Below are 18026 nucleotides of genomic sequence, written 5' to 3'. Positions count from 1 at the left end.
CACAGAGGTGTCAACAACACGGCAATTTAGTGTGTTGAGAGAAGTTTCCATTAAGATGAGATGAGAGGTCAGATCAGCTTTACAGGCAGTGACCATCAGCTAAAATGTTGTAGCTGCCGTAAAAACTTTTCTTCATTAGCCTGGTTTAAAGAACCTGTGAATTGTGCGCACACAGTCAACTTGGTTGTAATTACTCTTAAAAGTGGAAGGCAAATGATTTTGCATGGAATAGACAGACATCTTGCTACAACAATGGATGGAATCCATAAAATTGAGCAGGCAAAAGTTGTCTAAAGCTGTACATGCTTTTAACACCAAACTGTTGCCACAGTTTGGCATGCCGAGGGTGAAAGTAACTTTCTCAGTGGTGCCGCTTCATTGAATATTAAGCCTATGGAGAGAGAGGTGCCACATGTTGCTATGTATAAAGTAGGAGAAAATTTGCAACTGTCTCTTTTGCTAATCTGAACCTAAAAATATTCATAAAGCAACTTGGTGCATTCTGTAACTATGAACCAAATCTAACATGTTGGATACTACCAAATTGATAATAGCTGGTGATAGTGACGAACTATTGTAAGACATAACAGCTTCAAAGTTTTAGCTTCAGTGCAGTACATATGAATGTGCAGAAAACCTTCTTTTGCTACACTGAAGCTATTGTGTCCTACAATAAGCACCAACCTAAACATTGCACATCATTTGGGTTATGCAATATGCAAACAGTTTTTTCAAGCATTGGCATTCAATACAAAAATGGTCAAAGAACAGCACTATGGAGATAGTTCCTACACAGTGTTGAAATCAGGACATAGTCACCATAATCCAGTTATGTAACTGGAATACTGAATCCACTGGCAGGAGACAAACAGCATATTTTTTATGCTTTATATTTGGCAGAACGAGCACTTCACATCAGCCACAGTGCAAATGCATATGGCACAGTTAGCATGCATGACAATGCAACACACACACACACACACACACACGCACGCACACACCTTGCATGCAAAACAGGTTACATTTTAATGACCATAAAACTTGACAAAATAACATTTTAGCAGAGTAAGAATAAAAGGGGAACACAACAACCCTTTATCACAATGAAGGAAAGAAACCAGGGAAAACAGGAAGAAACATTTCATACTTTTCGATATCACTAAATGCATTGTTGTAAATATAAAATAACGTACAGATAAGTTGGACAGTCCATTAAGTGCTTTTCTTGCTATTAAGATTCCATGTACAGATCCTTCACATGTCCTCTCAATATGTACATTTTCTCAAAGTGGCATGCAACATCTGTTCAGCACAAATACTCCGTGGCAATGCCATAAAATCAACCAAAACTTACATAAAGATCAGTCAAGCAGTCAGAGGATTTTCTTGTAAGTGTGCAGACTTCTTGTGTGATTACTTTTCAATGGGTTCAAAAATTTCTTCCTCAGAGGACAAACAAGCAGAAAAACTATTTTGTCAAACCAGGAGCTTACCATATACCGACTGGCGAGCTCTCATTTTAAGTAGTTTTTTAGGAAACAATAAAAATAATTGATGGGGTTTAATGACCCAAAACCACACCATGATTACGCGAGACGCTGTAGTGGAGGTCTCTAGAAGTTCAGACCTCCTGGGGCTCTTTAACATGCACCTAAATCTAAGTACACAGGTGGGCCTCCACCAAACTTTTACCTCCATCGAAAATGTGGCCTCCATGGCCAATGTTTTTAAAAAAACATTATCCTTGCTTTGCACCTCATCTGAATGACTTTTAAACAATTGTACACAACAGTTAAATATTAGCAATGTTTTTTTCAATTTATTCGAATCTCACTTATAGAACATCTGCATAGGACACGCATGGTACTTGAACAGCAGTGCTAAAGACAGGAACAAAGGAAGAAAAAGACAATGCATACAGCCTTGTACGTCTACTATTTTTTGGATCCCGTTTTTTGTACCATTGTAAGTGCTATGCATTTCAATCAACATGCCCAGTCTGCAATCCTACATCATACGAAACATTAACACAATGTACAGGTTTCTGTTACAAGATACAAAACCGTGAAAAAAAAAAGCTTGGTGGCCATTTTTAAAAAAAATGAATAGAAAATGAACTGCACATTTCTTGCTTTATTTTGTCTTTTTTAGAGAGCATTGCAAAAAGTATCAAGATTACACAAACTTTCTGCTAACAGTACCACAAGCCAGATGTACTTGGGGACATGCAACCTTATATACAATTGAAACTACAGCATGCTCACTATGAGAGCTGCAACTAGCATGCACTCATAGAAAAAGTGATTTCGCATGAAAAGAACACAAAAATACATCTTTCAATAAAACAAACTTCGAAGCAAATAAGATTAGGTGGGATTAGCCGCTGCTTCTCTAGCCATAAAGAAACAAGACCATGACAGATGCTCCCTCATGACATTCATTGTGCATTTCTTTTTGAAACATGCATTTAGATTATGGCTGCTGTTCCTGCCGGCTGGTACATTTAGCTGTGAATAGTAACTCAGATGTAAAAGACAACGCTTTAACAAATTATGCCGCCATACTGCAAAACTTTACATGCAGAACTTCTAGAAGAACAGCAAAAATAGGGGATAAAACTGTTTCATGTAAAAAATATATATATAATGTGATGCTGTAAAAGGTTTTTTTTGTTGAAATACATTGCCACAATACACTTTCAAACATTATATGTGCAACCATTCGGTTTACTCAAGCTGAAGCAGCCCAGTTTACATGGCTACTCCTTTAAATGCAAAGGAAGAAAGAGTTCACAATTGCATTTGTGAAGAATGGCAAAGAAAAAAAAATCCTGCTTTCTAGATTGTTCCTAAGTTTTCACATAGATGGCAAAAAATTATTACCACACATATAACTTGTAAAACTATTCAATGTCCGAACACAAGCTTATAATAATACTAATAATGATTTAAAAAAAGAGAGAAGGCATTACGTATCTTTCAATGCAAGTGCACCATTACTAAATGAGCCGAAACGGACAAAATGCGCAATCTCAAGGTGCTGCTTAACAGGCTAACATCACAAAGTGCATGACTTGGATTGGCCAGTGCAAAACAGTCTTCAATAGTCATCAGCTGAAGCAGGTGGCATCACTTCACATGGCAGCTTGGGCAGTCTTGGTGTTCTGAAGCAACAAATGAAATAGACACAAGCACAATTTAAACAGGAACCAAAGTTCATGTGATACTTATTAGCGCAATTATCAGAGTATTGAGTCAACTTTAGTGGTACCACAATTTTTTTTCAATGAACTACTGTGCAGATTGTCTCTGAGCAGGTTTGTTGGCACAACATTTGCCAACTGACGGTTTAACGCACCTGCTAAACATGTATGTACGTACAGACTGCAAGTAGGTTTCAACGTGCAGGTAAAAACAAGAAGTGAACCAGTTTGTGCTTGCTATTTCCATCCCCCACCATGATAAGGAGACTGGAAGGGCAGAGGTTTAAACAAACGAAGTAAAACCTCGGTGAAACAATAATGGCTGGTCTGAATTTTGAGGTGATATAAATTTTCCTGTGGTCCTGGCCAAGGCCTATAATCATGCAGTGTAATGAAATACTGTTGTCGCGGACCGATTTGCGCCCCACGACATTTCATATGAACGTATGTTACTGCACAGGTACACACACACACAGCCCACGCTGTTGTAGAAGACGCAGCAATCGTGTACAGGCATGGGAAACCGTGCGTGAGCACACAATCCACACCGCCAGTTTGTCCAATCAACGATGCGTCGTACTCTTCATGATTTTGAGCATGAAATCTTCCGAGGCCTTAATGCTTCGTATGCTTTCACTTTTAGATTACAGAGATGGTGTTGGTGTCAATTTTTTTTCTCCATTGCGTCAACACGTGTTGCTATGCTCGAGGTAGCGAAAATAGCGTTATTGTACTGTGAATACACGTGTCTGCCACATCGATGCCAGCCATCTATTTGCAATCAGACATCCTATGAAAGGTGAACAAGAACCGAAAGAAGAAGCGGATAGTTTTAGCGAAGGAGCTAGGCCTCACAACGTCGCCATGCATGTGTGCAATGTCGGGGTTACTCACACCTGCAAACTCTCCGATTCGCACGGAAGACTCCAGAACTTTGAGTGAAACTCTTAATTATGCAGACAAAGATGCAGATCCCCCCCCCTAAAAAGAAAACATCTTCAGTACCACCACTACACGAAAAAAATAAAAACAAAGTACAATGGTTCCAAAATTTTCTGGCCTTGATCTATTGCATGCAAAGTGCTCTTTTAATTGTTTTTATCAGAGATCTCAGTTGTCTTGTGGAAAAGCATACTAAGATTTGGAAAGGATTACTAGCTGTCCCTGTTCACAACAAAACTGGTTCATCAAATACTCGTGCTGTATATTTGAGAGTACTATATAATCACTGACATCAAAAGCATTACAAGCAGTCAATCAGAGCTATTCTTGACATTGTTGTGGCCCTGGGAAACAATAAATCAAAATGTACAATAGCTTTCTTTCTTTGCAAACTAACTTTCTATATTTTCTGGTGATAAGAATATTTTTGATGACCCAGCAAGATTTGCATCATCAAGGTTTCACTGTAAATACAGTAAACTATCAGTAAGCGGAAATGTCTTAAACAAAACTATTGCCTCTGCAATGCTTTGTTTCGGGCTTGTATTCAGCATCCATGTTCACCTCTCAGTAAACGGAACTCCTGTTAAATGAAACATATTTTCCCGGCCCCTTCAGGTTCTAATTACTGAGAACCTACTGTAATAAAAATTCAGTTGACAATTGTGATTCATGACACAAACTGTTTTTCCTCCATGTGTACTAGGATCCTTACATGTCTATAGAGTCAATGGACAACTGTCAACTCTTTAGCACCGGCAGGTGTAATGGCTCAGTATAAATGAATGGGCCACAATCATCAAAATGTGCATTCAGGCTATGGTAGGTGAACTCACCCCGACTTGTAAAAAAAAAGTGAAGTGTGCGAATAATCGAGTTCTAAATTCAAATCAAATAGTTTGTCTGTATGAATATCTGAATCCAGACGAACGCCATTAATTGTGTTGCAGGTTTGGTCTCTGCTAATCAGGTTTGTGTGGTTAGGGTATGACGGCTATACTATCACTAATATTGCCACAGTAGACCATTTGTTGGAAGTTTCACCGATATTCTGGTTAAATATAGAGCCCAGGCTTATTTTTTAAGAGATTGTATGATTTCCACACCTCATAGCTTGAGCAAAAAAAGGCTAGAGAACAGTCTAGGAGACTGTTGGACTACTAGCAGAAAAGAATAACAAGCACACTGAGCTTAGACCTTACAATCAAAAGGTTTAACAAACTTCAATGGGCCTCTGATCCAAAAAAAGAATCTTTTGACATACTGGAAAGTGCATGGAGATGCACTTTATCCAAGTATCGCCAAAATTGCTTTCCAAAATCTTCCCATACCTGTTACTGAGGTGAACAGTCACACAATACTTACAACTGTAGGAAACACCAAATCATTGTGGCGAGAGAACCTACTGATTAATCATATGCAACCACTAGTGCTTCTGCTTGACATTTTAAAGCTTATGTTATGTGCTCTAGGACATGAGCAGATTTCATTTCTTTGTTCTTGGTTTAAATTAAAAAATGTCATTGGCATTCAGTATTCATTTGTATACATTTTATTTATAAACACTGTTCAATTTGAATTCAATTAAAAATGAAATTTCACTGTTCCCATACCTCTGAAAAAATATCTATGCCTAGGGCTTAGACGCACTCGCCCAGAAGGTCAAATCTAGCACGGCTTATTTCAAATCAAACTTTTACTCATTCTCAATGAATATATCATAGGCTCACTCAGACTTGTCCAATAACTCAGCTTGATCAACTGCAACTCAAATCTTGTTACCTGGAAAGTGTTACGAACATATACACAAATATCACATAGCTGGACTGCCGTTAAGTAGCCAGCAATTTTCCCATGGATTTTGATGGTCCATCAACATCTTTTCGTATAAGTATGAGGCATGGAAGCAATAAATTACATACACACCATAATGAGTGAGGCACAGAGACAGCACTCGTTCCTGGGCCAGCTGTTCTAATTTTGCTTCCTTTTTCCACTTTGCACTAACTATAGCAAAACCTTTTGTTATCACACTCGGCCATGACTGTGACGCATGGATGGCTGACCATGTCTCGGGTGGACGTTGTTGGTTGAATTGGAGTGGTTGGTCCTGAACATGCTGTAACTTGCTTTGCAGACCTGCCTGAAGTGGCTCCGGTGAGCGACATTGGTTCAATATCTGTGGCAGTCTTGGCCATGCTGGGACTTGGCCTGAAACATAGTCAATTGTGTCTTTGAAAACCAGTCTCGAGCATGCAGCGACAATGCACAAGAAAATGGCTCAATTGCTTTTAGTGGACAAAATTGGCTGTTCTTGCATGGTCACAAGGCTGGCAGGCGCTGGTCCCGTCGTGATGCCACGAGTAACAGCACGTTCTTGCAGAGTGGTTGCCAACACTGAAGGCCTGCAACAACAGTGGGAATGTCTGATAAATGGTCGAATGCATCTGTCTGCCACTCATGCACTTCCATTTCATCTTCTTCAGAGAGCAAGCTGCACATAAAACATAGCGAACAACCCTGGTTGCACTGACAGACCGCGACAACGGGGCTATTTTCGGCTTTGAGTTGCAATGTTTCCGATATGAAGCTGTCCTTACTGGCATATGTGTGGGGCTTGAACCGGTGAATATTGACAGACGGATGCACACAGAAGAGCCATCCTGTGCAGCAACCATGGCTTTATAGAGGAAATCGGGTTGTATGGGCAAGTCTTCCACTATAATTACACCTGTACCTTCAGTTTTCTTGTACGTGATAGTGTCCTGTAGTCAGGAATAGGCTCTGTGTTCATGGCGTGACTTCTCTCATAGCAAAGAATGTTGCTCCAACGGGTCAGGATAGATCTAATTTCTTAGATCCATGGACAGGTCGCATTCCCGATATGGCGGTACATCAAGTACCAGCAGAGTTGGCATAGCTAAATCCAAGGGATGCTGAACTTGAGTGGTGGGGATGTGATGTGGTTTCTGGCGGTTGTGGATTTAGGCCAGATCCGGACACAGACTCTGAGGCCTTAAAAGGTTAACTGCAGTGCTCAGCTGCAGCCTCAAGAGAGAACCCCTCTTGTGTTCCATTCTCAGTGGCAGTCTGGTTGGACTGGGTGGCAGCATAGAGATGGTAAGGAATTCGGCCAAAGGCTGCTATGAGCTTGCAGCTCCAGCCTTCCCAGCACTGCTTTATCATGCCTTCGTATTGATGCCACGCCACGGCACCATTTAGAAGGCGGTCTATGACTATGGACCATTTGTGTATTTCCATTCAGGGCTCGCGACCTCTCGGAGCGTGCACGCTTGCCACCCAGTTAAAGCGTCGTTCTTGAAACTGTGGCACTCCGGCATTTCACAGGCGGCTTTAGATGATGGGATCACAGGTGAAAATGCAGAGAGCACCGACGCGACGCAGCACAGCCAGCGTGAAAGCTGCATGAGGGTACACCTTAGCTCTCCACATTGCTTGAGAGAGCTGGCCTTTAGATCTTATTAGACGGCTACATTTACTAGTAGACGGTAAGTTGTGCCAGTTGGTTGGGATGCATTGTGAACTTGTTTACAGCGCAACACCAGAAACACAGAACAGGGAAGGAGCGAAAGAGAGTCAGCGCTGTCTTTTCTTTATCTTTTGCTCTTTCCCTGTCCTGTGTTTCTGGTGTTTCACTGTAAACAAGTTAGCGAAGGCTACATTATTGCTGGCATAACAGCAGGAACCAGCTCGAAGATTGGCGGGAGCAATAGATGAATTCAATCGGACACACGTCCCGAAAATGTGGTGGAGCTGCCACCGGGCATTTGGTTTTGCGTGGTAGGCTAAAGCCAATGAACCTACCGCAGTCACTGCTGTGCTTTCGCTGGTGCGTGCACAATTTGTTATCGTGCAAAGAAAAAAACCTGTACTGACGAGCTGTCATGGTTATTTGTGAGAAAAGGAACAAGAAAGATCGGCTAGGTGTTTTTTTTCAGTTTTCTGTTCACAAAAACAGTCACAAGATTAGTCACAGCTGTAAAGCTCGAGAGCTTGTATTTGACGCCACTTCATCGGTTATGTTTTGGAGCCACTTACCCAGCAAAAATGATTACTTCTCTCAAGCATTTGTCATAGTGATGTGCCACACCGCATTTATTGGAATAAGCCTTGTGTGAAGGCACATCGAGCACACTTACCTCTAGCCATGCACGTTAACTTTCTGGCTAGCATTGCCATATGCGAATAATTTTTCGCGCTTGCCATTGTTGATGTAACTGCAGAAGTCTTAGATGTGTCAAAACGATTTCGTTATACCTGTGTGAACTAAAGGTGTCAATCAAAGTCGTCAAGCATGTCTTTCTTTCTGCTTGGGCACACTTCATCAAAGCAGCAGCGAGCGAAAGGATGACATAGACAATTATTTTCCGATTATTTGCAGCTGTGATGACACCCCTGACTTGACTATATCGAGCCGGGCTGTTCTGGCCGCTTTGCGATTCAGGAGATTTTCACGTCTGTGAGAATTCACACAAGAACAGTACTCTGGAAACTTGCAAAGTTTGTCTACAGACAGACTTTGCAAGTAGACAGACAGACTTTGTCTGTCTACAGACAGCTCAAGCTTAGGCCTCGAAATGCATACAGGTCACTGGCCTTTACGCGTTTCGAGGCCTAAGCTTGAGCGTATAATTTGAGCCGCGGACCTGATAGGTACCCAAAGGCATTGTCCACAGCACGTACTTGAAGCATTGCACCAAGCATATTGTGGATTAAATTGTCACGGAAATTGCCACAAGCAGCAAAGATGAACAACGGCGTGCAGCTTCAACTCCAAGGTTAGGGATCCTCAACCATTTGTGACTATGCTATTGTAGTGAGCGAGGCACAGAAACAGCACCAGAGATGGCAGGCCTTCTTAGAATCGGTGCACGCGAATGTGGAAATGTACGTTGGCAAATAAACTCTGTAGTTTATTGCCAACGTACATTGGCAGCTCGCGTCACCACTGGCAGCTCGCGTCACACTTTTGGTGATGTCGCTCTGCTTGAGTTCATGTGATAAGTTTTCACCAGGGGCCCGAAATGGGCTGTCGCACTCAAGAGCTCCGCTCCAGAACTTGTGACGTACAAAGGCAAGTTTTTTTCCAGCACTTTGTTTAGTGTGTTGCTCGCTCCTTGCTTTGTCCTCGTACTTTCCTGATTGAATATGTTTAACCAACTAGCCAAGTTCGCCTTAATGTAATAGCATACTAGGCCGGACATATGAAAGAAAGGAACAAAGTGTCATTTCTGCTTGTGCTGTAACATGAACTGTTACTTTCACTTAGGTAAACAATATCAAACAGTCCAACTCAGCAGTCCTTCACATTGCTCCCAAGTCCACTAATACACACAAATGTGTCAGCATGAGATGTAAACACAAGCATGAGACTCACCCAGGCAGCTGCCGAGGAGAGATTTCGGTCCTTGCCACAGACCGAGCCCACATTGACGCCTGTCAGTTGGTGAACCATGCTGGTAGTCTTGGTGATGATGTCAATCACCTCACCCGTCAGCTTGCCTGCTCCAACCCCGCCTTTACCAGATGAAGCCATCACAATGCGCTTGCACTGGGAGATTGGTGCTGCAACCTCTGCTGCTACCTGCCACACAAGTTAGTCGAGAGAGACATGTATGACAAGTTTTTCTGTGCAGAAGGGAAGTAGAGTCTGCAAACAGTCTTTTGCAAAGGTAACCTTAGACGTAAAAAAAGGATAGACCCATTTAAAGGGATTTCATAAGTAAAGATCATATTTTTCCTTGACAGCCAAATTGACAATTTTATGGGAACTGTTGAAAGCTAATTATACCAAGAAAAGGCATGGAGTGAATAAGGCAAAAATTGGTTTCTCTCCTAGGCAGCAAGTTCCCCTTAGTTTACATGAAATTATGATGATATGGCAATGTACGAGTGAGTGCATCTTCCTGCTGCAATTTCTATGCAAAATATATTGGTTCAAAATATATTGGCGCACACTCCCTTTGTGGCTGTGCGCCAGAGTGTCAAGTATCAACATCATCATCATCGTCGCTGTCTGTTATTACGTTCGCGGCACTGGTGGAGGTGCTGAGTAAATGCGCCGCGGCTGCAGATTTTCAGCCGACACACCGAGCTACTTGGAGACAGCTACAGCTCTCACGGCAAGAAGTAGTCACCGCCTGCGAGGACTATCTCCCGAGTACGATCCCCTCTCTCAAGACGAGATGGCAACTTCAACTAACAACCAGGCGAGTCAAACCAACGACGCCTATTCTTTTCTCCCGCATGTTTTTCATGCGCCGCAAACACCACGCTCATTTCATGGAGACATTTATGAAGATGTTGACGACTGGCTTGACCACTTCAATCGAGTTGCCAACATCAACGAATGGGATGAAGCTCGCAAGCTGCGGAGAGTTTACTTTGCGTTAGAAGACTCTGCCAAAACGCGGTACGAGAATCACGAGGGTTCTTTTGCGACCTGGCATGAGTTCAGCCGACAATTTCGTGATGCGTACCGCAGCACTGAAAGGAAAGAGAGAGCGGAGCAGGCTATCTCGTCTCGGAACCAACGACCGAACGAGAGAGTTTCGATGTTTGTCGAGGACATGCTTCGACTCTTCAAGCGTGCTGACCCTGAAATGTTCGAGGAAAAGAAGGTGTGGCATTTAATACGGGGGGTAAAAGAGCAGGTCTTCGCCGGACTCGTGCGCAATTCACCGACTACTGTGGCAGAGTTCATAAATGAGGCAACCACAATGGATCGTACTCTCCAGTATCGGTCGTCACAGTATGAACGCCACGACGTGACCCCTGCTGCATGCTTTATCGGCCCTGACAGCGAGAGGCATGCTCTCGCTGAGTTCATAAGAAGCGTCGTGCGGGACGAGCTGCGCCACCTCCAAGCAGCGGGACCCCAACCACCCGTAAGTGCTCTCGCAGACTTAATCCGAAATGAGATCCCACAAGTGATCACCCCACTAGCGCCAACAAGGCATGAGGCCCCTGTTTTGACTTATGCGGCGGCTCTGCAATCTCCTGCACCACATGGCCCTGATCCCACCATGGGGAGAATGGATCAGGCTAGCCATCGATTCCAGGGCACCTCTTCGACTACGCCACCCACCTCAAGGTTTCCGAGTGAACGCACTTATCGTCCGTCTGAATCGCGGCAGAACGCCACAAAGGCCAGCGTGTGGCGTACGTCCGATAACCGTCCACTCTGCTACCACTGTGGCGAAGCGGGTCACGTCTACCGTAACTGCCAGTACCGCCAACTTGGTCTCCGTGGCTTTCACCCTGATACTCGGTGCCCGCGTTACGGTGAGCGTCCCCGCGACATCGAAGCGTACCTTACGGGCCAGCAAGCTCCTCGCCTTGGTCAACGCCCTCAATCACGATCACCGTCACCTCGCCGCCCCACGTCACCTAGCATTCCCTCGTCAACATCTTATGCTCCTTTCAGAGGCGGTCACCGAGTCCCCACAGGGGAAACTAGAAACCGCGGCTCCTTGGGGTGAAGCCGCGTCCCAACGAACTGTCAAAGAGCCTCCTTCGACGCAAAGACCCGACGAAGACCGTACTGACTTTACTGTCGTTTCCGAAAGTCATAAGACTGTTTCCGCTGACATCATCGTACACGTAGATAATCACGTCGTCACTGCCCTCGTCGACACCAGCGCCGATTATTCGGTTATGAGCAACGCCCTAGCATCCCAACTGAGGAAGGTAACTACCCCTTGGCAAGGCCCGCCGTTGCGCATGGCAGGGGGCCACTTCGTCACGCCAACTGGAATGTGCACAGCCTGTGTTCGAATCCGTGCTTAGACGTTCACAGGGTCTTTCCTCGTATTACCTGTGTGCTCACGTTAACTCATTCTGGGGCTGGACTTTCTTCACGAACACGGCGCAATTATTGACCGTCGAGACTTGCAGCTGTCGTTCGAGGACCCGTTTCATCCTGAACCGGAAAACGCTCGCTCATCGAAGGCTGCCCTACGTGTGTCCTCCGAATCTGTTACTGCTGCCTCGCCGCAGCAGCCTCTTTATCAACGTTGAATGTGACCAAGACGTCCCCGATGCTGTAATTGCAGAAGGCAATTTCTCCCTACTTTTTGCACAACAAATCTGCGTTGCCCGAGGTATTGTTTAGCCCAGTAGAAAGCAGGTTTGCCTATTAGTCACGAATTTCAGCGAGGAGTATCGCCATCCTACTAAACATACTGCGATCGCATACCTTGAGGATATTGCCGACGTCCCTGGTCCCTCAACATTCTCTGCTCTTTCGTCATGCGACGATTCCGCCATGACATTTGCAAGCATTCTCGACGTAAACCAGGCTCTACCGTCTGCACAACGGGAACGTTTTTTGAAGCTACTCGGCTCGATTCGGGACTGCTTCGCTATGACTTCGAAGTTAACCAGACACCGCTTGCCAAGCATCGTATCATCACTGAGCCTACCGAGAGACCCATTCGACAGCATGCCTAGAGTCTCGCAAAAAGAACAAGACGTTATACGCCAACAGGTCGAGAAGATGCTCAAGGACGATGTCATCCGGCCGTCGACCAGTCTCTGGGCGTCCCCTGTTGTGTTAGTAAAGAAAAAAGATGGTACTCTGCGATTTTGTGTCGACTACCGAAAGTCGAATAAGATCACGAAGAACAACGTGTATCTTTTACCACGAATAGACGACTCGCTGGACCGCATTCGCAATGCTCGTTACTTTTCTTCCATGGATCTACGCAGCGGCTATTGGCAAATATCTGTTCATGAGCGCGACCGCCAAAAGACCGCCTTCATTACTCCTTACGGACTCAACGAGTTCAAGGTCCTTCCCTTCGACTTATGCTCGGCACCAGCTACTTTTCAAAGAATGATGAACACGGTTCTTTCTGGGCTAAAATGGCAATCGTGTCTTGTCTACCTTGACGATGTGGTCGTCTTCTCGGACACGTTAGAGCAGCACGTCCGGCGCTTAGAGGCAGTTCTTCAGGCGATTCGAACAGCTGGACTTTCTCTCAAACCTGAGAAATGCCACTTTGCATTCGAGGAACTAAAATTTTTTGGTCACGTCGTCAGCCACGCCGGTATACACCCAAACCCTGAGAAAACGAAATCTGTTGCCGCATTTCCTGTTCCAACGAACAAGCGCGACCTCCGCCATTTTTTGGGACTCTGCGCATATTACAGACGCTTCGTCAAAGGCTTTTCTAAAATCGCTGAACCGCTAAATAAACTTACGAAAGACGGCGTACCGTTTGTTTGGGGTCATGATCAGCATCACGCCTTATACACGCTACGAAACCATCTCCAAGTCCCACCTGTACTCGGTCACTTTGACGATAACGCTGCAACAGAGCTACACACGGATTGCAGCAACGTCGGACTTGGAGCTGTACTGGTTCAATGGCAAAATGGCTTAGAGCGCGTGATTGCCTTAGAGTCGAACACTATCATCTGCAGAGAAAAACTACTCTGCAACAGAAAAAGAATGCTTAGCCGATGTTTGGGCTATAACAAATATTCAGATATGCTGTCAATGTATGTGGCTGTTGATCACAAGAACTGGGATGATATACTCCCTTACGTAACTTTTGCTTACAATACAGCAGTCCAAGAGAGTAAAGGGTAAAGTCCTTATTTATACGGTCGACCATTCAGGGTAGTTAGCGACCATCATTCTTTATGCTGGCTCTACAACCTCAAAGACCCTTCCGTTCGTCTAGCACGCTGGAGCCTTCGGCTGCAAGAATTTGACGTTACAGTCATTCACAAGTCAGGACGCAAACAAACTGATGCTGACTGTCTCTCACGTGCACCAATTAGAAGTACGAAAGTGGACGTTGAAAAGGACGATACATTCTTTTCCTCTGTGTCAGCAACCGACCTGGCTCAACAACAACGCGACGACATGGAGCTAAGCCCACTGATTGACTACCTCGAAGGCCGAAAACGCAGCCTTCCTTGAAACTTCGCACGTTCGCTGGCCTCGTTCTGCATCAGGGATGGAGTCCTCTATAAGAAAACTTTCGACCATACCCAGGCTACTTACCTACTGGTTGCGCCGACCTCGCTTCGGGACGATATTTTGCATGCTTGTCACGACGAACCATCATCCGGACACCTTGGCTACACGCGCACATTGGAAAGAATTCGCCGTTCATACTACTGGCCCCGCCTGGCGAAGACAGTCAAGCAGCACGTCCGCACATGCCACGACTGCCAACGCCGTAAGACTCCACCATTCCGACCAGCAAGACTTCTACAGCCTATCGCCACGCCGAAGGCATAATTCCATCAAATTGGCATTGACTTGCTTGGCTCATTTCCCACCTCTTCGTCTGGAAACCGGTGGATTGTGGTTGCCTCCGATTATTTAACGCATTACAGCGAAACAAAGGCCCTGCCAAAAGCTACCGCAGCCGAAATCGCACAGTTTTTTGTCACCAGCATCGCACTTCGTCACGGAGCGCCAGCTGTGATAATTACTGATCGTGGTACAGCTTTCACCGCAGAGATGCTTCAAGAAGTGCTGAGACTAAGTGGTACAGAACATCGGAAAACCATGGCTTATCACCCCCAAACAAATGGACTCACTGAACGGTTGATCAAGACCATTGCAGATATGCTGTCAATGTATGTGGCCGTTGATCACAAGAACTGGGATGATATACTCCCTTACGTAACTTTTGCTTACAATACAGCAGTCCAAGAGAGTAAAGGTTTCACCCCATTTCGCTTAGTTCATGGTCGAGAGGTCACTACAATGCTCGACGCAATGCTGCTTCCCAACAACTTGAGCATGTTCAACACGGACGCTGCATTGTTCGCTCAACGCGCCGAGGAGACCCGTCAACTCGCCCGATGCCGTATTCAGGCTCGCCAAACTGCCGACGCACACCGCTACAACCTTACACACCGAGAGGTTACCTTCCAACCAGGCGATGAAGTTTGGGTGTGGACTCCCATCCGACAGCGTGGTCCCTCTGAGAAGTTGCTTCGGCACTACTTCGGCCCTTACAAAGTTCTGCGCCGACTCAGTGACACTACGTATGATGTTCTTCCTGAGGGCGCCTCAAGACGTTCCCGTCGGTTTCCAGAAAGTGATGTGGTGCACGTGTCAAGACTCAAGCCATATTTCTTGCGTCATCCTTCGAACGTGGATTAACTTACCATGCAATGACTTTTTTTGTCACTTTGGTTTTTTTATTGTCCTGTGTACTTACTCCTTTGTTTATATAGTACTTCTATGACGCCAGCCCATTTTTTCCCTTGCGACGGAGTTGTTGGGTTCAATGGTAGCATCTTTTCTTTCGCATTTTTTTTCTCAACGCTCATTACTAGCATCGAGGTGATGCTTTTCGAGGAGAGGGAGTAATGTCACAGGTAATGGGTATGAGCCATCAACTGTAGGGGAATCCCTTAGAAGTGAAGAAAGAAGAGGGCTTTTGCGTCCTGGTCTGAGGGCAAGCAAGACGTCGTTTCGCCGCTGTCTGTTATTACGTTCACGGCAATATGCCTTGTCACAGGATGAGTGAGTGGTTTTTTTAATGTCGCAAGGGCCAACAGGTATCCAAAGGGTGCCATTTCAAAAGACTAGATATATGATGAATGATATGATGCGTGGCTGTAAAGGGGCCATAAAAGTCCTCTCGCTAACGTGGGTAGGAACGTGGAAGTAATAAAATCATGGCAGTGGCATGAGATATTGCAGTGAAAGTGGATGGCAAAATGTCATGATTTTAAAACCATGATGGAGATGTAGTCACCACGGCCACGGTACAGAGGTTGTGCTACAGATATCCACGAAATATGGGGTGAAAGCTATGAACGTCTTTTAAAAACGTTAAAAGTGATTGCAGTTTGAAAAGCGGATCCCTGCCCCACCACGATGGTCTAGTGGCTAAAGTACTCGGCTGCTGACCCACAGGTTGTGGGATTGAATCCCGGCTGCGGCGGCTGCAGTTCCGATAGAGGCGCAAATGTTGTAGGCCCGTGTGCTCAGATTTGAGTGCACGTTAAAGAATCCCAGGTGGTCGAAATTTACTGAGCCCTCCACTAGGGCGTCTCTCATAATCATATGGTGGTTTTGAGACGATAAACCCCACATATTATCATCATCAAAAAGCGGATCCCTACCGATGAGCATCCGAGGGTGTAGTGGGTGCTGCTGTCGGTAGGGCAGTAAAAAGTGCTTTTTTTCTTAGAGCACCTAACTCATTGCACTGGACGAGGATATAAATCTTCACGTCTGTCACAATATGGTGAATCGCCAGTAGATAGGAGATATGAGTGTGAGGAGTGTGTATGTCATGTTCTAAGCCTTGTTGGTGTTACTTCTGTGTGTTGTGATTTTGTTAGTGGCAGCCAATTACCTAGTTGCGGCTTAAACAGCATGGAGTTTATTGTCTGTGTGTCTATCCCACGTGCTTTGCCAATACCCCCCACCTTGAGTTTTCGATAGAGGAACGGTTTCAAGTCAAGTGCAGGGATTGGTATTGATGCATTGGAAGTAGTGTCGTTGGCGGAAGCAGCCAGCTTGTCGGCCAAAACGTTCCCTTGTATCTCACGGTGCCCTGGCACCCAGCAGACAACGACATGCTGTTTTGATGTGTACAGTATGCACAGACGTTAGTAAAGTGACACTAGCACGGGAATCTTGTGTTTTTAGGAGTTTTCAGGGCTTTGACCACACTTAGGGAACCTCGGGAAACCGTTGGCCTACCGCTGCATGCAAATGACACAGAAATGTTGGACTTTGAGGCGTCGGTATAGAACTCAGGGCATGTGTATTTATGTTGTATTTCTAGGAAGTATGTATGTGTGCAAATGGTGCGTGCTTTGTCACTTCAACATAAAGAGACATCACAGTCTATTTGCTGCCACTGCCATGGTGGCAAATATGCTGCAGGAGCCATCAAACTGTGTTCGAGAAGATGCACACCTGTTTCTTCGGCAAGGCCCCTTACACAGAGCGAGTAGGGCTGCCGCAACGAACGACGGTTCTCGAACAAGCCAGAACAAGACAAATCTATACTTGTGAAATGAGAGGGGTGTTTCTTGTCTGCCTTCATCTTCAGAAAGTACTAAAAAAGACAGGTAACAACTTTTTTTTTGTAGGTAGAGCGACCATTCATTGGAATCAACGTACAGGCTCTCAACAGGGTTAGTACGAAAAGCACCCGTAGAGAGGCGAATTCCAAGATGGTGGACAGGATCGAAAATCTTCAAGGCCCATGGTGTTGCCGACGGATAGATTAGAACACCATAATCTAGGCGTGTGCATACGAGGATTTTATATACATTCATCAAGCACTTCTTGTTACTGCCCCACGTAGTGCGTGACAACACTTTCAAAATATTCATTGTTCTTAGGCACCTGTCCCTTAAATACTCGATGTGTGGGATGAAGGTTAGTTTTGTGTGTAATGTTAGTACAAGAAACTTGCGCTCGGTCTTCACAGGCAGAGGTTGACCATGCAGGTCAATGTCTGGGTCAAGACGGAGGCCCCCCTTTCGGCAGAACAAGACGCAAGTGCTCTTTTGCGCGTTGAGTAAAAAACCATTCTCATTTGCCCACTGAGAAAATTCGTTCAAAGCTAGTTGAACTTGACGTTGGAACATGGAGATGTCGCATGATTTGTAACCAATCTGTACATCATCGACATATATGCAGTAAAAAATATTACGTGGAAGATACAGGTGCCAGGAATTCATTTTAGCTATGAAAAGTGTGCAGCTCAATGTACCTCCTTGTGGCACTCCTGTTTTTTGGACAAATAGTCGAGATAAGACCGTGCCAACTTGGACACGAAATGTACGGTTGGACAGGTAGCTTTAGATAAATGTCAGCATTCTACCCCACACACCTATATGTGACAGGTCTCGCAATATGCCA

General features: G+C 45.0%; 1 protein-coding gene across 1 annotated transcript; it reads right to left on the bottom strand.

Annotated features, from left to right (window-relative positions):
• Positions 1-3012: 3012 nt before the first annotated feature.
• On the bottom strand, positions 3013-9725 carry LOC142776100 (flotillin-1-like). Its single transcript, XM_075879046.1, has 2 exons — positions 9543-9725; positions 3013-3163 (listed from the first exon to the last, which is right to left on the bottom strand). The coding sequence occupies exons 1-2, from the start codon at positions 9699-9701 to the stop codon at positions 3134-3136; spliced, it is 189 nt and encodes a 62-aa protein (XP_075735161.1). The 5' UTR covers positions 9702-9725; the 3' UTR covers positions 3013-3133.
• Between the last annotated feature and the right edge of the window lie 8301 nt (positions 9726-18026).

This window comes from Rhipicephalus microplus, chromosome X, assembly GCF_043290135.1.
Source record: "Rhipicephalus microplus isolate Deutch F79 chromosome X, USDA_Rmic, whole genome shotgun sequence".
Taxonomy (NCBI): domain Eukaryota; kingdom Metazoa; phylum Arthropoda; class Arachnida; order Ixodida; family Ixodidae; genus Rhipicephalus; species Rhipicephalus microplus.
Note: the sequence above shows the minus strand (reverse complement) of the source record. Positions and strands in the feature narration are given on the sequence as shown.

Bases quoted from the DNA above. Each gene is read 5' to 3' on its own strand.
- LOC142776100 (XM_075879046.1), bottom strand. From the start codon at position 9,701: ATGGCTTCATCTGGTAAAGGCGGGGTTGGAGCAGGCAAGCTGACGGGT. The intron at 3,164-9,542 runs GTGAGTCTCATG...TTGTTGCTTCAG, and splicing joins TCTCCTCGGCAGCTGCCTGG to AACACCAAGACTGCCCAAGC.